This window comes from Bubalus kerabau, chromosome 7 (assembly GCF_029407905.1).
Source record: "Bubalus kerabau isolate K-KA32 ecotype Philippines breed swamp buffalo chromosome 7, PCC_UOA_SB_1v2, whole genome shotgun sequence".
Taxonomy (NCBI): domain Eukaryota; kingdom Metazoa; phylum Chordata; class Mammalia; order Artiodactyla; family Bovidae; genus Bubalus; species Bubalus kerabau.
In genome coordinates, this window is record NC_073630.1 from 62,774,949 (window position 1) to 62,796,388 (window position 21,440).

Below are 21,440 nucleotides of genomic sequence, written 5' to 3' on the forward strand. Positions count from 1 at the left end.
GGGCAAAAACGACTGATAAGACATTGTGAGACATGCTGGAGATGTGGGATGATCAGATGGTTTCCCAGGATAAAGGAGCTCTAAAGATAACAATTGAAAACTGATTCCATAGCATAAAACTATTCCTACCTGGAATTTGCCTAAAAATAATTTGGGTAATCTAGGATGGGAGAGAAGTATAAAAAAAGATTGGGGACTTCCCTAGTGGTCCAGTGGTTAAGACTCCATTCTTCCACTGCAGGGGGTGTAGGTTTGATCCTTGGTTGGGGGAACTAAGATCCCACATACCCCGAGGAGCAGCCAAAAAATTATAAAAACAAAAAACATGAATGACCATGATGACTGTTGACAATGGAGAATGCATACATAGGGGTTCATTATATTGTTGGTTTCATCTTCTGCATAAGTTTGCTATTTTTCATAATGAAAAGTATACAACAAGCACAGTTTTTAAAAAAACTGATGCAGAGAAAAATGGAAGCTAGATAGGAGTCATACCACAAAAATAACTCTAACAGGCACACAAAGCAATAGCTTGGAAAGACTCAAGGGAGTCAAGGGAGCTCAGGCACTGTATAATCAGCTGTCTTTGCCAGAACACCCTAAGGTAGACTCCATTGCCTTAAGAATAGATTTTTTTTTTTTAAATTTCTTTTTCTTACAGAAAAGTCCCCTATTCCCATTCTAGGTTGTGGTTATCCAAATGTTGGGACTAAGGTAACTTCTTGATTTTCTCCAAGCATCTAGATACTCCCAAATAATTTCTCCTTTTCTATGCCTCTACCCTAACCTTCTACAAGCTTGAACAGACAAAGGATAGGTGAGTCACAAAACTGGCACCAGTTCCTCTGAAGTAATTTTTAAAAAGAAAGACGGAATTCATAGCACAGTTTCACCAAGGGTTTCATTACTACTTTCTCCTGGAGTTCATATTTCTTCACAGTACTGCTTTTGCCTCGATACACATAATCAATTCAACATCATCTCTACTCTATGGACGCCCCTGGTGTTTCTTTATCTCATGGAACCCAGTCCAAGCTCATACCACTGGCTTTCCCCTTACTCCATAAGGCTATAAAGGTCTTAAGTCATATAACACCCTAGCTCAGCTACCACCTGGTGATAACTATACCATCACACACAGAATATTTGAGTCACCAAAACAGCAAGAAAAAAAGCTACCTTGGTTCACATATTGGATTACCAGAGTGTATTCCCAAGCATTGATTCTACTTTTTTTAATTACAAAGGTACAATAGGTAAGTTCTTTTATGAACTGAAGTTATTTATGATTAGCCTAACAACCTAATCAAGATATGCCAAGTTCCAAATAATTAATTTAAAATGATTTTTGGAATATAAATTCATCTAGATAGGAGATGGTTGCACAGTTGCAGCAAACTTTACCTGATTCTTTTTACCATACCTACACCAAGCAGTAGAACCAAGAAACAACGAAATACATATACTATCACCCTAGGTGCTCACGTGTGCTCACAAGTTATCAACATTTCCTAATTCTAGATCTCAGACTAGAACTTTCTCTGAACTTATTTATTCAAGGATCTGAAATGATCAGATGATCATAGAGTTTGGTGAAGTGTTAGATAAAATTAGTGAGAATCAAAATTCAACTGGACAACTTTATACTAAGTAATGCTATGGCTTAATGAAACTGCATTTATTATTAAAATACAATGAAACTTCTATACAGACAAGAATACATTACCTCACACAGCAAAGGAAAATACTTACAGAAATAAACACAAGATCAGCTTCCTTAATGGCATCATCAATATTGGTAGAAAAAAATAAATTTTTTCCTCGACAGGATTCTACCACTTCTTTTAGTCCTGGCTAAAAAGAGAAAAGACAAGAAGTTGCACATAAATTTTACCAGCCAGATGAGATAACCCAATAGTACAGAATTGCATTCATTCAGGGAAAGGTCATGTTGTAATTTAAAGGTCTAGATTTGCTCTCAAATAACACCTCTGTAGAAAACTCAAAGATCAAACTGGTGCCAAAGGCCATCTAATGCACATTATGTAACATAACAAACAAAGCAAAACTGAACTTGAACAATTAAAGCAGCAGATCAACTTAATGCATTTCATTGTTGACCATGTTCCAGACTATTTCATAAGAGTTAACAGTTAACACCAAGTATCACAGCATGATCAGGAAAGTCAAAGTCTTTTGTGATTTCAAGCAAACATTTGATTTTGCATCGTCATTATGAATGCAGGTTTACTCCCATGAATCCAGGTCACAGAACACAGGTCATTCAGACTAGTTGTGAAATAGTTGATATTTACACATGTGTAAGTTTATAATTTTTCTAAGTCCTATTATAAGAAACATGTCTATCAAAAAAATTACTTTCCCATATAATTTTTTAAGTTGATATGTTATATTTTCATTTTTATTCAGTTCAAGAAATTTCTCTTTTTTTGTCTGCATGGCATGCAGGATCTTAGTTTGCCTGACCAGGATCAAACCCCTGCCCCCTGCAGTGGAAGTGTGGAGTCTTAACCCTTGGACAGCCAGGGAAGTCCCTGATGTCACCAATTATAGCAACTGTTTCCTTATTTTGACTACGTTCTAGAAAATTAGAGTAAAGGGTTATTTTACAGAGAAGATCTAATTCAATCCTATATATAATCTTCTGGACTTCCCTGGTGGCTATCTTCTAATATTTAAATTAAAGTAACCTAAAATCAAAGCAATGCAGAATTTATAGTAAGTCTTAATAAGACTTCAACATGAACAACTACATTATTCCATTAAAATCAATGGGATATTTGTAGATATCCAAAACAAATGCAGAAGCAGTTTATAATATAGGTTCTACTTCTTATTAGGTTCATTATGTAATTGTCATAATTAGTATTTCAAATTTATATGGTACTTTTTAATGGAAAAACTCAAATCCTTTCATAGGTTAAAATTAGCTTTTGTTTTATTCAGAAAAAGCAAAGCAAATTATCCAGTTTGGTTTTTTTAGAAGTAGTTATTAAATGTCTTTTTTAAATGAACAAATGAATGAAAAAATAAATGAACAAATGAACAAATGAACAATGAAATTACTTTAACATTAAAGTAATAACTACTAATAAATATGGTAACACAAAATGTTTTCATTGTTAAATATTAACAGAATCTACTATTCTGTTCTCTGAGTAAAAACATGAATACCTTATTACCAAGTTTTATCTGATGGTCATTACTATTTCCTTCTTAGGCAGTAAAAATGCCTAATTTTATTAATATAGTTTTGACCCATAAAATATAAACTTATAACACTAACCACTGGACCACCAGGGGTAAAAATCACAATGAACACAACTCTGTGGACCCTAAGTACACTTAGCTGAGTTTTTCAATGTAGCTTGGTAAGATTTTTACTTGTCCTCTCATTCTGAGATTACTGCTCCAACCTACACACAGGTTCTTCAGAGGATTGTACTTCCATGTTCCAACAACTGAGATTGACCAATCTTCCAGTCACTTTTATTTCCTGTTCCCATCAACAAAACAGTTTATCCATTCTTATTTGCATGCCTGTGTGCTCAGTCCTGTCTGACCCCATTGACTGTAGTCTGTCAGGCTCTTCTGTCCACGGGATTTTGCTGGCAAGCATATTGGAGCGGGTTGCCATTTCCTCTTCCAGGACATTTTCCCAACTCAGAGACCAAACCCTAGTCTCTTGAACTGGCAGGTGGATTCTTTACCACTGAAACACCTGGGAAGCCCCATCCTTGTTTACTTCCCTCCAATTTCTGAGAAGGGGACTTTCAAGGCCAATTCCTCTTCTTGTGCTTTTGACCTCATCATCTTTGCTATTTTTCTAGACTTTATTCCATCAGTTAGCTCCTTTCTTCTTATACTTTTGACCTTTCCTTCTCTATGTGATTTGTCTACCTTAGTTTACTAACGTGCTTGATTCTTTATCAACCATAGGAAAAAAATATAAATGAAAAAAAATCGTCTTTACCCCATGTCCCTCTCCAGTGACCACCACCTTTATTTCCTTATTAAACTTTTTAAGAGTCATTCCTTTTCTACACTCTTACTTCTCCAATCTCCTACCACTTGTAATTGGTCTTGTAAAAGTTGCAATGGCCCCCATAATATTGAATTTCAAGAATATGTCTCATCTCTTATTCCTCCTGTATCTGTCATAATTGACAGCTTATTCATGCGGCAAACACTTGTCAAGCAGTTACTGAGTACTGGCCACGGTGTTAGTCCCTCATAATCAAGACATACTTCTTTATGAGTTTACACTACTAAAACTCTTCTGGCTTTTGGTTCACCTTCTCTAAACTATCCTTCTTGGCTTCCCTAAGGCACTTCTTCCTCCACCCACCATCAAACATTGGTATTTTCCAGGGTTCTGCCCTTGACTCATGCTCTATTCTCACTACAGGTCCTTCCTGAGAGCTAATCTACTCTGATTTTACTGCTGCCTGCACAATATTTTTTTTTTAATACCTGGATAATCTTAACTTTACATCTTCAGACTTGGATTCCTTTTTTTCTTTTTGGCCATGCCTTGTGGCATGTGGAATCTTAGTTCTCCAACCAAGGACTGAACCCAGGCCACGGCTGTGAAGGTGCCAAGACCTAAATCACTGGACCACCAGGGAATTCCCCAGCCCTGAATTCCTGAATATCATTCTAGATTCATTCCTCTCCTTCATCCTTTTATATAATCAACAGTCAAGTCTGATCATTTTTCTTTCTAAATATTTCCCTTGGGAATTCCCTAGTGGTCCAGGGGTTAGGATTCTGAGCTCTCAGTGCTGAGGGCCTGGATTCAATCCCTGGTTGGATCACACAAGCCTCAGTAGTCAGTCAGTTCAGTTGCTCAGTCGTATCCAACTCTTTGCGACCCCCTGGACTGCAATACGCCAGGCCTCCCTGTCCATCACCAACTCCTGGAGTTTACTCAAACTCTTGTCCATTGAGTCGGTGATGCCATCCAACCATCTCATCCTCTGTCATCCCCTTCTCCTCCTGCCTTCAATCTTTCCCAGCATCAGGGTCTATTCCAATGAGTCAGTTCTTTGCATCAGGAGGCCAAAGTATTGGAGTTTCAGCTTCAGCATTAGTCCTTCCAATGAATATTCAGTACTGATCTCCTTTAGGATAGACTGACTGGATCTCCTTGCAGTCCAAGGGACTCTCAAGAGTCTTCTCCAACACCACAATTCAAAAGCATCAATTCTTTGGCACTCAGCTTTCTTTATAGTTCAACTCTCACATCCGTACATGACTACTGAAAAAACCATAGCTTTGACTAGACGGACCTTTGTTGGAAAAGTAATGTCTCTCCTTTTTAATAAACTGTCTAGGTTGGTCATAACTTTTCTTCCAAGGAGCGTCTTTTAATTTCATGCCTACAGTCACCATCTGCAGTGATTTTGGAGCCCCCCAAAATAAAATCTGTCACTGTTTCCACTGTTTCCCCATCTATTTGTCATGAAGTGATGGGACCAGATGCCATGATATTAGTTTTCTGAATGTTGAGCGTTAAGTCAACTTTTTCACTTTCCTCTTTCACTTTCATCAAGAGGCTCTTTAGTTCTTCTTCACTTTCTGCCATAAGGGTGGTGTCATTTGCATATCTGAGGTTATTGATATTTCTCCCAACAATCTTGATTCCAGCTTGTGTTTCATCCAGCCCAGCATTTCTCATGATGTACTCCACATATAAGTTAAATAAGTAGGGTGACAATATACAGCCTTGATGTACTCCTTTCCCGATTTGGAACCAGTCTGTTGTTCCACGTCCAGTTCTAACTGTTGCTTCCTGACCTGCATACAGATTTCTCAAGAGGCAGGTCAGGTGGTCTAGTATTCCCATCTCTTGAAGAATTTTCCACAGTTTGTGGTGATCCACACAGTCAAAGGCTTTAGCATAGTCAACAAAGCAGAAGTAAATGTTTTTCTGGAACTCTCTTGCTTTTTCGATGCTCCAACGGATGTTGGCAATTTGATCTCTGGTTCCTCTGCCTTTTCTAAATCCAGCTTGTATATCTGGAAGTTCATGGCTCATGTACTGTTGAACCCTGGCTTGGAGAATTTCAAGCATTACTTTGTTAGTGTGAGATGAGTGCAATTGTGCGGTAGTTTGAGCATTCTTTGGCATTGCCTTTCTTTGGGATTGGAATGAAAACGGACCTTTTCCAGTCCTGTGGCCACTGCTGAGTTTTCCAAATTTGCTGGCTTATTGAGTGCGGCACTTTTACAGCATCATCTTTTAGGATTTGAAATAGCTCAACTGGAATTCTATCACCTCCACTGGCTTTGTTCATAGTGATTCTTCCTAAGGCCCACTTGACTTTGCATTCCAGGATGTCTGGCTCTCAGTGAGTGATCACACCATCGTGATTATCTTTGAGAACCTCACAAACAGTATAAAAAGGCAAAAAGATAGGACACAAGCCTCAGGGCAAAGTAAAAAAAAAAAAATTTCTCTAATCTAGTGAGTCTCAGAGTAAGTGCAGTGAGGATGGAATGACTCTCAAGGAAGCTGTGCATTCAAAAGAGCTCATTAAATATGATAATTACATATGATTTATCATTTCTCTATCAGTGACCAGGACTTAAACATTAATCCCCAAGAGTCTCTAATATGAAAATTTGGTATTTACAAAGAAAAATCAATACCATAAATTTTAATAGTATCCTTGAAAACAAATATCTACTTGCATATTTTATTTATTTTTTTAAAGAAATATTCTTTTTCTTTTCATTTTATGTAGTTTTGGCTGCACCGGGTCTTCACTGCAAGTGGGAGCCACTCTCCAGCTGGGGCGCCTGAGCCTCTCACTGCAGTGGCCTCCCCTGCTGCAGAGCACAGGCTCCAGGGCTTGCAGGCTGAAGCAGTCCCAGCTCCCGGGCTCCACAGCACAGGCTCAATAGTTGTGGCACCTGGGACTAGCTGCTCCATGGCATGTGGGGTCCTCCTGGACCAGGGATTGAACCTGCGTCCCCCACCCTGGCAGGTGGACTCTTCACCACTGAGCCACCAGGGAAGCCTGGTTGCTTATTTTAACTGCATTATAGGATACAGATTTAAGGAGGAAGTTGATTGCAAAGGTATCTAAAGTTTCTCCGGAAATAAAATATTTCTCTGCCTTGCCCAAGATAGGTCAGTGTAAAATCACAACTGGTAACAATACATATAAGCTACTCAGTAAAGGAATTCATAAAACAGTATGAACTCTGGTTAAACCTGTCATTTGTTTTCCTTCTTTCACAGTTCTCCCTATTTGACATTTCACCTAACATTCACACCTTCAATATGGCCAAGGAAATGTGTAGGAATAGTTTTACAAGACAAAATAAAGAAATAAAAAATGGAACAAAGGCCTAACATATATTTGAAAATGGATAATTGGGTCACACGGCTCATTTTCCCAATTTTTTCCCCCAATATTTTTTTTTTTTTAAATACACAATGCTACGGAAATAATTTATTTTCTTCTGATTTATAAATTCCTTCAGCAGGTATCTTTTAACAACTGATGTCTAAGAAAGACACATGAAAATTACAAGCCTAAAGTCATTTACTTGCTAAGAGGAAAACCATTCTACTTGCTAAAACAAGAATCTTCTTGTTATAAGAAGATTCCTTCTAGAATTTTAAAGTAGCAGTGCCATGTTTTTAACCTCCAAAGTCAGCTGGGTTTTACTGAAAGACTCCATTTCTTTGCAAGCTACACTAACTAGTACAGAACTAAAATAGCTGCTTAGCTTATCATCATCTAATTTTCTGGAGTAGATATATTAAAATGAGATAAAAATAAGACTATGAAGACCAAGTAATTACAACTTTAAATAAAGCCAATACAATTATGGGATGTTAGAGTTCTGAGAACTCAAACGTTGTTTCTAATGGGCACCAGTGCTAGACAGACTTTCAAATGCTTTCGATTCTATTTAAAGAGATTTAAAGAAGAAAAAAGTTATGAAATAAAAGTGTGAAACAACAAGAAAGATTTTTGATTTTTTTGGTAGATTAGTGAGAAAAAACAAGTAAGATATGGAAAAAAATCATCTTAGATCTTAATTCTTTTTTTCTAAGTATATATCCCAATGGACGGAATGATGCTAAAGCTGAAACTCCAGTACTTTGGCCACCTCATGCGAAGAGTTGACTCATTGGAAAAGACTCTGATGCTGGGAGGGATTAGGGGCAGGAGGAGAAGGGGCTGACAGAGGATGAAATGGCTGGATGGCATCACTGACTCGATGGACGTGAGTCTGAGTGAACTCTGGGAGCTGGTGATGGACAGGGAGGCCTGGCGTGCTGCGATTCACGGGGTCGCAAAGAGTCAGACACAACTGAGCGACTGATCTGATCTGATCCCAATTGGATTCAATATCAATGTAGAACATACTATTTTTTTGGAGGAATTTAACTTCTAATTTTTCAAAAAAGCAACAAAAGTATAACATGGCAAGTTGAGATCACCCTCTCACTTCTTTTGTGGCTGACTATTACTTTTATTTGGGGTTTTGGGCTGTTGTTTATTTTTATTTAAGTATAGTTAATTTATAATATTGTGTTAGTTTCAGGTCTATATTATAGTGACTCAGTACTTTTGTAGATTATACTCCATTATAGGTTGTTACAAGATGATGGGTATAATTCCCTGTGCTATACAGGATAATTTTGTTGCTTATCTACTTCATATAGTTTATATCCGTTAATTCTATATCTCTAATTTGCCCCTCCTCCCTTCCCTCTCCCCTTTGGTAATGACAAGTTTTCTGTATCTGTGGAACACACTATCTTTAATTTAAAGCACTGAAGTCTCAGGAAAAAGAGTTTAAAATTTCAGATAATAGAAATGGCACTGGTCTTCCATGGAGTCTCAAACAGTTGGACACAACTTAGCAACTGAGCAACAACTGGGTTTCTCTGGTGGCTAAAGAATCTGCCTGCCAATGCAGGAAACACAGGTTCAAACCCTGGTCTGGAAACACCCCACCTGCCATGGAGTAACTACAAGCCTACACGCCACAACTATTGAGCCTGTGCTCTAGAGCCTGGGAACCACAACTACTGAGCGCTCACGCATCCCAACTAGAAAAACCTTGGCATCAACAGAGACCCAGCACAGTCAATAAATACATAAATAAAATTATTTTTTAAAAAACAGTACTAATAATAAGAATCTAACTAGGGAACATGCCTTCTGATCAACTAATGTTTTTGTTTTCTCCAAGAAAAAAAAATCTAAAGCCAATATATTATAGATAGCTTATACTTCTTCTAGTTCGAGATAATCTTTTTTTTAAGTAAAAATTTTAGTGAAGTAAAAAAAAGTTTTAAACAGTACATATACTTGAGCAAAGAAAAGTGCTCAGTTTTCAGAAGTGAACATACTTGTGTAATCACTATCCATACAAGAATTAGAAGAATATTAACAGGGGAGTTCCCTGGTGGTCTAGTGGTTAGGATTCTGGGCTTTTACTACTGTGGCCTGGGTTCAGTCTCTGGTTGGGGAACTGGGATCCTACAAGCCTGGCTGGGTCAACAAAACAAAACAAAAAACATTAAATTAAAGCCTGCAGTATGTCCTCTTCTAGTAACTACAATCCCTCAAACTACCATCATGCTGAATTCTACCACCAGACCAGTATATCTATATTTGAAATTTATATAAATGGGATACACAGTATGGACTACCTTGTGTCCAATGACTTGTTACTTTTATGAGAATTTAAATGTATGCTTGCATGCAGGAGTAGTTTCATTGATTTTTCAATGTAGTATTGTATTTTATTATAAAATTAAACTATAATTTATGTATCCATTCTATTGCTAATTAACATGTAGGGTGTTTCCCATTTGGGGTTATTAGGAATAACACTGTTAATAATACTGTCTTTTGGTGCATATATGTGAGCTTTTCTGTTGCATATACACCTTGAAGTGGAATTCCTAAGTCAGACTATGCATATTTTCAGTTTTAATAATTACCGCTGAAACATTTTACAAACTGGCTGTACCAATTTATGCTCTGATCAGCAGTATATAAGCGTTTCCTCGGTGGCTCAGTGGTAAAAAATCTGCCTGCAATGCAGGAGACATGAGTTTGATACCTGGGCTGGGAAGATCCCCTGGAGAAGGAAATGGCAACCTACTCTAGTATTCCTGCTTAGGAAATCCCATGGACAGAGGAGCCTGGAAAGCCATAGTCCATGGGGTCACAGAGAGTTTGACACAACTTAGCAACTAAACAACAGCAAGGCATACAGGTTCCAATTGCCCTAAATCCTTGTCAACACTTGGCATGGTCAGCAGTCATAATTTTAGCCATTCTGTTACACTTTGTGTTTGAAAAGTTATGTTGGCATAATAATTATGTAATAATCAATTCAGTAATCAACTGAATGACTGGATATAAACATGGTTCACAAGATTTCAGATGACTTCCAGCCCTTTTATGGATATCAGAATTATTAAACTTTTAATCAAGTTATCTTTCCAAAATGCTTCTAAAAATCCCCACAAACCAAAATAGTAGTAATGTTATCTAACAGGGAAAGAAATGCTATCACACTGAGGTATTTAAAGAAGTATTATGGGAGGTTCATCTGGTAGAGGAAGAAAGGGTAAAGCACAAACAGAAGCTACCACATACAGAGAGGGCTTTTAAAAAAAATTCTAAGTCTGATTGAGATATTAACAAATCTTGGATTTCTATTCACACACCTATAAATAGCAGGCAGATTTATCTTACAGAGATTTCCCCTTCTAAAGACTGCTTAAAGACTATAGTTGATAAGAGTCTTATAAATAACAAAACTTTTCTGGGAAAAAAAAAAAGAATATATTGATGTTGGAGAAAAATGCTATCCTCAAAACTTTCAAATGCTTTTTTCTGTTGGGTTTCAAAAGGATAATATCATGAACTCTTTTTACTAGGAAAACTTAAAAAAATGAAACCTTACTTAATAAAATAGAGACACATTTTCCTAACTATGAGTTCTCTAAATTAAAGAAATACTGAAATTCCAATTTAAACAAATTTGTGATACTGAACACTGAACATGAAAGACACCATTTATTCATTCAAGGTTTATCTAATATAAATACAATAATCCAAAAATATAATAGGCTTACATGAATCAATATTAGAAACAACCAGTTTTTTAATTTTTATTTTTACAGAATGCCACTTTTTAATTGCACTATTATAATATGGTAGCCATACTAACAGACAAAATTAGAAAATAGAGAGGAAAATTACTCGTCATCTCACTCCACTAATACAACAATTATTAATATTCAGTAAACTTTTTTCTACACATTTTTCCTGGACATATCTGACATAATTATAATGTTCATAATTTGTATTTAGACCTTACCATTTTATTCCTATCAGTTACAGTCATAGAGTTTTACATCAAATTAAATTAGCAAAAAAAGTAAGAAAGCAAAGAGCATAAGAACGATGCATTGTTTAATATGGTTTACCTCATAAATAGGAAGTGTAGGAGAGTTCCATGCATTGATTCTTGATTCATTGATATCAACAACCGTCACCCTGATTTCAGGGCACATGTGAGCAATGACACTACACGTGGGTCCACCGACGTAGCCTGCACCGATGCAGCAGATCTTCTTAATTTCAAACATGACTGTACTAGAAGAGAAACAGTAAGACTGACTATTGGGAGCAGAAAATTTAAAGAAATTACACTGCACATTCATCACACTTTATAAAAACTGTCAAAGTGACAGGTATAGGGAAAGATTTCCTACATTCAGACCCATTAAGAATTATGAAAACAGTGATTAAAAAAAAAAAAAGTAATGTTCCAATTGGATGACCTAGCCTGTTCTCAGCTGTACCAGCACAAAACATGGAAAAAATTATAGTAACTGATATCACTGAAAAAGTGTGACAAAGATTAGAGTGACCTATACCAGACCACCTGAGCTGCCTCTTGAGAAACCTGTATGCAGGTCAGGAAGCAACAGTTAGAACTGGACATGGAACAACAGACTGGTTCCAAATAGGAAAAGGAGTCCGTCAAGACTGTATATTGTCACCCTGCTTATTGAACTTCTATGCAGAGTACATCATGAGAAACGCTGGACTGGAAGAAGCACAAGCTGGAATCAAGATTGCTGGGAGAAATATCAATAACCTCAGATATGCAGATGACACCACCCTTATGGCAGAAAGTGAAGAGGAACTCAAAAGCCTCTTGATGAAAGTGAAAGTGGAGAGTGAAAAAGTTGGCTTAAAGCTCAACATTCAGAAAATGAAGATCATGGCATCCGGTCCCATCACTTCATGCGAAATAGATAGGGAAACAGTAGAAACAGTGTCAGACTTTATTTTTTGGGGCTCCAAAATCACTGCAGATGGTGACTGCAGCCATGAAATTAAAAGACGCTTACTCCTTGGAAGGAAAGTTATGTCCAACCTAGACAGCATATTCAAAAGCAGAGACATTACTTTGCCAACAAAGGTCCGTCTAGTCAAGGCTATGGTTTTTCCTGTGGTCATGTATGGATGTGAGAGTTGGACTGTGAAGAAGGCTGAGCGCCGAAGAACTGATGCTTTTGAACTGTGGTGTTGGAGAAGACTCTTGAGAGTCCCTTGGACTGCAAGGAGATTCAACCAGTCCATTCTGAAGGAGACCAGCCCTGGGATTTCCTTGGAAGGAATGATGCTAATGCTGAAACTCCAGTACTTTGGCCACCTCATGCGAAGAGTTGACTCATTGGAAAAGAGAGCAATATGCTTAGCCATATGCATACTCTGATGCTGGGAGGGATTAGGGGCAGGAGGAGAAGGGGACGACAGAGGATGAGATGGCTGGATGGCATCACTGACTTGATGGACGTGAGTCTGAGTGAACTCCGGGAGTTGGTGATGGACAGGGAGGCCTGGCGTGCTGCGATTCATGGGGTCGCAGAGTCGGGCACGACTGAGCAACTGAAATGAAGTGAACTCTACTGAATATTTAGAAAGTCAAGCAGCACAATAAAACCTTTACTCTCTAACACAGTAGCATAACTTTGATTGCCAAGGGAAAATCATAGGTGAACACACCCGTGCAATTCTTGCTTAACTAAATGTTGGTGTACAAAGGTCAGCTTTATGAGAGATTTAGACTAAAATGACAGATATTAAGATTAGTTCTAAGCCCAAAATTGACCTGAGATTATATTCCCTGCACAGTTTGGCTTCAGCAATTCTTTCTTAGGTACTGGACAAAGATCTTAAACTCTATTTCAACTTTAATCAGAAACTATGAAATATTTAAAGGAAAGTAATTTCTGTAGTTGGGCTTTCGTAGCTCAGTTGGTAAAGAATCATCCTGCAATTCAGGAGACCTGGGTTCGATCCCTGGATTGGGAAGATCTCCTGGAGAAGGAAATGGCAATCCACTCCAGTATTCTTGCTGGGAGAATCCCATAGACAGAGGAACCTGGCGGGCCAGTCAATGGGGTCACAAGAGTGGGACACGACTTAGCTACTTAGACTAATTTCTGTAGTTAGCAAAGCTATGTCACAGATTTTGATGACTTTTCAAGTGATTAGGTGAACTGATTCACACTAATCAAAATGACAAGGGACTGAGTTATACAAAAGAATGTCAGTTTATTCAGTAATAAGAACAAAAATAATCAAACTGATCAAATTCTTAGAAATTTTGTCCTTGCCAAGGACTAAATCTAACCTCAGACATCATCTGATCTAACCCATTCATGGATTCCAAAGAGAAGGAAAATGGGAATTAGAGAGTTTAAGAACCTGTTAGTATATTGCTGCATGGATCAGAGAAGGTAATATGGAAGGCTCACCTAATTACAATGCCTGGCAAGTATATCCCTATAGTGAAAAAAGGTACACAAAGCACATAATTAAGATGATCCAATTCCCCCTGATATGAATTTGCACTAATCAAACAATGTTCTAATCTTCACTGGTTCTCTAGGTAAGCTTCCCTACTGGAAATGAATGGCTTGACAACCCGTACAAGTATCCTGGTCTGTGTTAATAAACAAATAATCTGGTTTATAAATTAATCTTTTGGTTATGATTAGAAGATATCAACTCCCAGAGTCTGATCTCTAATGACTCCTTTTTTCTTTTTTGGCTGTGCAGCTTATGGGATCCTAGCTACCTGATCAGGGATCAAACCCCAGCCCCCTGCAGAGGAAGCACAGAGTCCTAACCACTGGACTGCCAGGGAATTCCCTCTAATGACCTTTTAATAACTTAAAATGGAATTTTAGTAAAACAGTACATATGTACAGAATTTGTAACCTAATGACTTTTGAAAGAGAGCAATATGCTTAGCAATATGCATACAAAGTAATATTTTAAATGTATTTTTATTTTGAATAGGTAATAATTCATATGAATCAAAAATTAAATCTGAGGCATTCCCTAGTGGTCCTGTGGTTAAACACTTTCACTGCAGTTGGTCTGGATTTAGTCCCTGGTCAGGGAACTAAGATTCCACCTTGGGGCAGCCAAAAAATATCTGTGTAATAAGGTAAACAGAAGCCTCACACCTACCCCATCCTTATCTACTTTGCTACCACAGGAAACCTTTGTTAGTATTCCAGGATTCACCTTAAGAAAAACACTGGGCCTAGAAAAATAAACTTTCGGCAACCATGTATCTTTCATTACTTCACCTTTCTATTTTTCAGTTCTGCCTGTTAATACTCTCCCGGCCTCAAGTGCCCTACAGACAAGGAAAATGTACAGGGAGATATGACTGCGTTGGAATTGCTAAGTGGCTAAAGCTGAGGGGAATGTTCTGAAAGTTCCCACCTGTGGGAGGGAGAGTTGGGCCTGGAGCAGGCTTACCAAAGATGTATCTCCAGCATTCACTGCTGCTATCCCCTTTACAGAAGAAGAATCTTGGCATCTGGTTGCAGAAAAAATGCCTTAACTTTCTTCAGGCTTATCCCCTTCTTCTCCTTGATGAAAAATTAACATTCCCAACTTACGGGTCTACTGTGTGGGCACAGCAGAGAATTTGGCCACAGAATAATATAGGTCCTGACCCTCAACTACTTAACAATTTATTTAGGGAATAATTCAACTGAAAAGCATTTATTAAAGACCCCACCATGTATCAGACACTATTGTTCTATGTCCTATAGATACAACAGTGACCAGGACAGACAAGAGTTCCTACCTTTAGGTGGTTATATTTTAGTAGGAGAGCGCGCAAACCAAACAATGGCAGTTGTGATAAACTCCACATAAAGGAAATAAAAGTAAAGCTGAAAAAGAAACACTGTGGGGAATGGACCATTTTATTTAGGGTAAAGCAAGTCTCTCTGAGGTGACTTTTAAACTAACTTAAAAGATAAAGAGAGAAGGCAATGGCACCCCACTCCAGTACTCTTGCCTGGAAAATCCCATGGATGGAGGAGCCTGGTAGGCTGCAGTCCATGGGGTTGCTAAGAGTCGGACACGACTAAGCGACTTCACTTTCACTTTTCACTGTCATGCATTGGAGAGGGAAATGGCAACCCATTCCAGTGTTCTTGCCTGGAGAATCCCAGGGACGGGGGAGCCTGATGGGCTGCCGTCTATGTCGCACAGAGTTGGACACGACTGAAGCGACTTAGCAGCAGCAGCAAAAGATAAAATGGAATCAGTAGCACCCAGATAACATGGTTAAATTATACAAGGGAGTATAACCAACTAGATGACAAAATAAGTGTTAAAGTCCAGAGGAATCAAAATAAGAAAGCAACCTACATCGAGGGAAATGTAAAAGACTGGCCTAAAGAATGAATTGGATATAGAAAGGAAATATAAGCAAGGAGGGCATTTCAGATAACAGGAGGGAATAGATAAGGACTTACATACAGAAATGAGTCCAAAGAAGTGAGACGATCTGCCTAGTTACAAGGAAAAAAAAAAGCGGATGTTAAGTAGTGAGAGGCAATATTATACGCCAGCCTGGATGGGAATGAGGTTTGGGGGAGAATGGATACATGTTTATGTATGACTGAGTCCCTTTGCTATTCTGCTGAAACTACCACAACATTGTTAATTGGAGCTTCCCTGGTAGCTCAGCTGGTAAAGAATCCACCTGCAATGCAGGAGACCCCAGTTCGATTGCTGGGTCGGGAAGATTCCCTGGAGAAGGGATGGGCTACCCACTTCAGTATTCTTGGGCTTCCCTGGTGGCTCAGATGGTAAAGAATCTGCCTGCAATGCAAGAGGCCTGGGTTCGATCCTTGGGTTGGGAAAATCCTTTGGAGGAGGGCATGGCAACCCACTTCAGTATTCTTGCCAGAAGAATCCCCATGGATGGAGGACCCTGGAGGGCTACAGTCCATGAGGTCACAAAGAGTCAGACACGACTGAGCAACTAAGTACACACACCCCAATACAAAATAAAAAGTTTTGTTTTTTAAAAAAAATTTTATTTATTTATTTATTTTGCTGTGCTGGGTCTTAGTTGCTGCTCAGGCTTTTCTCTAGTTGCAGTGAGTGGGGACTACTCTGTAGTTGCGGTGTATGAGGTTCTCATTGCAGTGGTTTCTCTTACTCTTGGAGCACCAGTTCAGGGAGCTCAGGCTTCAACAGTTGTAGCTCCCAGGCTCCAGAGCACAGGATCAATTCACTGTTAGTTGCTCCTCAGCATGTGGGATCCTCCTGGATCAGGGACTGAACTCATGTCTCTTGCATGGGCAGGTGGATTCTTTACCACTGAACTACCAGGGAAGCCCCCAAAAGTTTAAAATTACAAAAGAAAAAAAAAGTATTAACAGGTAATAATTGTCTTCTAGAGTGGAAATGAATTGGAAGTGGGTCTTGAATGCCTTTTTCAGGAAGGTATGACCATAAAAATCCAGGAGGCTATAATTTAATAACTTAAGGAAACCTCTGAAAGTAACCATAACAATCAAAGGCATTAATGTATCTAGAGCCTAACAAGCTCCATTGAAGAAAAAGAAGAGGGAATGATCAGCTTGGACCCTGGAAAAGGAACATTAAGAAGAAGAATGACATTTATTTCAGAGCTGTCTAAAGAGTGACACAGAATCTGGAAGTCAGAAGTGTTCTGGGTTCAGAACAGTGAGGCAAGAAAAGGCTTTCCCAATGCTTGGATGGCAAATTACCCCCAAATTCTTCGCTCTGATTCCACTCTGCCTTATGAGTTCAGATTGCCAGGAATTATAACACTAGAAAGGGATGACCTGGGTTTGAGACATCAGTATTCCAGGCACTAGAATAAAATTTCCCTACTGTATTAGCAAGGTTCCATCCTAGTATATCCATCAGTCTCTTATGAGCTTAGGCCTCATAAGTTAACACCTAAAACCTCATTAACCATGGGGTCTGTGGGAGAAAAAAAAAATCAACCTTCCAGATCTGTAAGGCTGAAGGTCAAGTCCTGAACTGTGACAAATCTGAAGGACTACCACACACAGCAACACCCTTACTGGATAGGTGGCCTCTCTAATCAAAACCAAGATATGTGGAATACCTAAAAAGTGAACTCTCCAAGGCCTTTAGAACGACAGGATTTTATGTTATCACTTAACCCATAGTCAAGAGGTTGTAAGGGCAGCCTATGCCCTCAATCTCAACCAGAACAGGTTCTGTTAACATTCTTACAATAAACATGGGTTGAATATCTACATGATGAACTCTTGGGCTCAAGAGTTTAATAAGGTGGTCCTAGGCTAACATTTCTCTGCTGCTCTTCACCCAAGCACCTAGAATAGGCTCTCAATAAACATTAATTGGATAAGTAACTCTTATTAAGGGTCTTTTTGAGATGAAAACTGTTATTGGAATATTTTTAGCTCAGACGGCTTATCACAGTATTTTTGCAGATTGTCCAAAATCCTATCATCCTTTCTCTTAAGGTAGAACTTTAGCATGTCTTCTCAGAGATACTTCTTTAAAAAAAAAAAAAAAGATTACGGCTGTGCTGGGTCTTCAGCGCTGCTTGCAGGCTTGCTCCAGTTGTGGTGGCTGGTGGGGTCGGGGGCTAGTCTTTGTTGCAGTGCAAGGGCTTCTCAGTGCAGTAGTTTCTCTTGTTGCACAGCACAAGCTCTAGGCGCACGAGCTTCATTACTTGTGACACACACGCTCAGTAGCTGCAGCTCCTGGGCTCTAGAGCGCTGGCTCAGGGGTTGCGGCACACCAGCTTAGTTGCTCCGCAGCATGTGGGAGCTTCCTGAACCAGGGATTGAACCTGTGTTCCCTGCATTGGCAGGCGACTCTTTACCACTGAGCCACCAGGGAAGCCCCGAGAGTTACTTCTTATCCACCTTGGTTGCCAGGCCATATTCAGCTCGCCTTTCATATAAGCAGCTAGGGTAAACTGTTGATGGCAGGTGGGCCTGTATTATAGAACTACATGTGTTTTGGGGTACCCCTGTGTTGCTATTTCATATGGCTCGCAGATGACAATGGGAAATTACTGAAGAAGCCCGATGTACCATCTTTGCAAGTCCAATAAATTACCACTTGGAAGTTTCAACAAAATCGTCAATAAGCTTTAATATGGAGCTTGATACAGTGTTAGTGATGTATTTCACCTGACACAGATATCTTCTGGTACCACTTTAAATTTCTACTTTTATATACCTTCTGATCCTCTACTGTGCTGTCCGGGAAATGGTAATATTTGCTTAAGAACGAGTCAGTTTGAAATGACTTTTGACCCCGTGTTTTGGGAAAGTCACAGCAATCCAAGCTGTTCCAAACTATTTTTCTTTAAAAATTTTACAAATTCAGATCAATATTTCAACCTACAAGCTCTGGCTAACAAAGAGCGAACCTCCTATTACAATCTAAGGTGAATATAATCCCTCCATCTCCACCCCTCTTCAGTATACTTTATAACTACCCAGTATACTGGGCTTTCCTGGTGGCTAAGTGGTAAAGAATCCACCTGCCAGTGCAAGAGATGCAGGTTCAATCCCTGGGTCAGGAAGATCCCCTGGAGAAGGAAATCATAACCCACACAGTATCCTTGCCTGGGAAATGCCATGGACAGAGAAGCCTGGCAGGCTACAGTTCATGGGGTTACAAAAAAGTCGGATGCAGTTTAGTGACTGAACAACAACAAAGCTAAGGCAATGGATGTCACATCAACCTCACACATCATTTTAGACATTTCAGAAATTAAATACTAACAAATGCCTGACCTGGGGAAAATATTTAATCAATGAATAGGACTGTTAACTTTATATCTAAAGGGTTTCATGTAAAGCTGTGGAAACAACAAGAGAGAAGATGGAGTATGAGTATTAGGTGCAGATTTCCTATTAAAGGAGTACAGCAACAGGAGAAGAAATGAGACCCTTTAAATCAGAGTTGTCAATCCCTTACCTTAAACTAGATGCTGGGCACTACCAAGCACATCTCAGAGCACACAGTAACCTCTTTCATTTCCAGAACCACCCTCCTACCCACCAAGAAACAGACCAGACTACAGTTGTCCATTTCTTAGGGGATTTGAATAAACTCACAGACTCGCTGTGTCTTTGAGGGCAGTCAATGAACAGTTCATCCTCTGTATATCCCTGAAAAGTTCCCTATCAGTGAATCCTTCTTTTCTATATACCAGAATTCCCGACCTTACTCAATTATTTTCCTATATACAAGAAGGTATAATTTTTCAAGGTCTCACATAAACACGATCTCCTGAAACACTCAAGAAAGGCCTTTCTTAACATGAAATAAAGCCATTATATGGTGTGGCAGCCAACAATGCATTTCAGGACAGCTATATAGATGTCACGACAGGGAATTTTAGGACTTCGCCTTCGAAAAGGCTCTCTGGTTCGTTTTCTTGTCAGTTTCTTAAGAAGAGCGGTCAGTGAAGGGAGAACAGCAGCACTCCATGTGAGCAATTCTAAACACAAAAGACTTTGATTCAGAGGCCAAAATGGGGTCCCTAAGCAAAGGACCACTTCCTCTGGTGATGTTCGGCTTTCAGAGGCGCCAGGGAAATCTCACTTAAGTCGCAAAGTGGGAGAAAGCAGAAAAGAGAAGCGGTTGGAAGACTCGCCGAGTCTTGAATTAAAAGCCTAAGCTATCCCTCTTCCAAGGCAGCAGATCCAAAAGACGATTCCCGCCCAGAGCCCAGAAGAGGAGACGGAGAGTCGTGACACTGGAAAGCCTGGGACCGCGCGCAGGGAGCGACTGGAAGCAGCGCGCACACCCCGCCCGGCTCCTTTCACATCCCGGCGGGACCCGGGAGCACCCCACTGGGCGGCGGGGCCAGCCCGAGAAAGGCGCTTACCCACTTCCAGGCACCGAGTGCTGCAACCGCTTCTATCCCCCCGGGTCGGACAGCTCCTCGCTCTGGGCCGCGCAGCCGCAGCTTCAGCACTCGCGCCCTGCTCCGTCTGATCTTCCCACACCGCACACCCTTCTCAGGATGCCCCGCGCCACACCCTGAGTCCCGGGCCCGAGCCTGTATTTAAAGGTTTCCACCCGAGAAGGCGGAGGATTCATTCCCTGGGAGCCAAGCCCTCCCGGACTCTGCCCTCGGTTGCATCCCTGCTCCCCCTCCCGCCAAGCTAGGCCAGGGCCCGCCCCAATTTCCTGCGGGGCCCAGGGGCCGGGATACGGGGGCGTGGCTAGTCGTGGCTGGGAGGGGGACAGACTCCGCCCCCTGCCGAAGCTGAGCAAATCCACTCCGTCCAGCTCAGCGGCCCCGCCCCTGCCGCGAGCCGCGTGGGGCGGAGCTGCGTGCGCTGCGGGTCCACCAACGCCCAAGCGGCTAGAACCCGGGGAGCGAGTAGGTCAGGTTCTAGTTCCCCCGTAGTCTGAAGTCTTCTCTTGCCATCTGGCCCCCGGTTCCTTCCATGTGTCCCCATCCTGTCTGACAGCGCTGAGGTGGTGCCGCGTGCGCGCCAGGTCAGCCATACTTAGGGGCTGAGGCCCAAGGGGACCGGAAGGTCCAGGCCCCCTTTCCGGTCTCCCCAGCAGCCTAGAGGGCCTGCCTTGTCTTCCGGCTCCCCTAGACCGTGTGGATCAGACGTGGCCAGCAGCCTCCTACACTCCCACGTCCTCCAGGCTCGTGGATCCTTCGTACCCTGCGGGCCCGAGTCCCAGGGTTTCGTCACTTTACATAGACCCGCCGCTTCTGGGAAGGAATCACGCCAGATGGATGCTGAGTCCATCATGACTGGACCAGTTAGTGATCCCCACCCTGATCCCGGAGTAGAGAAGCGAGACAGCCATGCCCTCCAGGCAGATTTTCCAGATACTCCTGCCAAGTTCGGGATTTGAGACGTCTGTGCACGATAGGTAGCAGAGCGGATGCAAGATCTAAGTGCCGCGTATGAGGAAGAGTGAAATTAACGTATGGAGCTGCCCACTTTTAATGAGAGCAGCTCTATTCCAGTTTCCCCACTCCAAGGTCATCTTAAACCTCAAATTTAAAGG

General features: G+C 40.5%; 1 protein-coding gene across 4 annotated transcripts in view; it reads right to left on the minus strand.

The window, feature by feature from the left end:
* UGDH (UDP-glucose 6-dehydrogenase) overlaps positions 1–20,607 on the minus strand; it is a 32,948-nt gene extending 12,341 nt beyond the window's left edge. Inside the window, exons 1-4 of one of the 4 annotated variants that reach the window (XM_055588321.1) lie at positions 20,290–20,607; positions 15,881–15,912; positions 11,504–11,672; positions 1,756–1,857 (exon numbers count right to left, since the gene is read on the minus strand). In XM_055588321.1, coding sequence (XP_055444296.1) covers positions 1,756–1,857; positions 11,504–11,665 — 264 coding nt within the window. In that variant the 5' untranslated portion in view covers positions 11,666–11,672; positions 15,881–15,912; positions 20,290–20,607. Of the gene's footprint in view, positions 1–1,755; positions 1,858–11,503; positions 11,673–15,880; positions 15,917–20,289 lie in introns of all 4 variants that reach the window. The other 3 variants (XM_055588322.1, XM_055588320.1, XM_055588319.1) reach the window with 3 other exon arrangements.
* Positions 20,608–21,440: the final 833 nt, after the last annotated feature.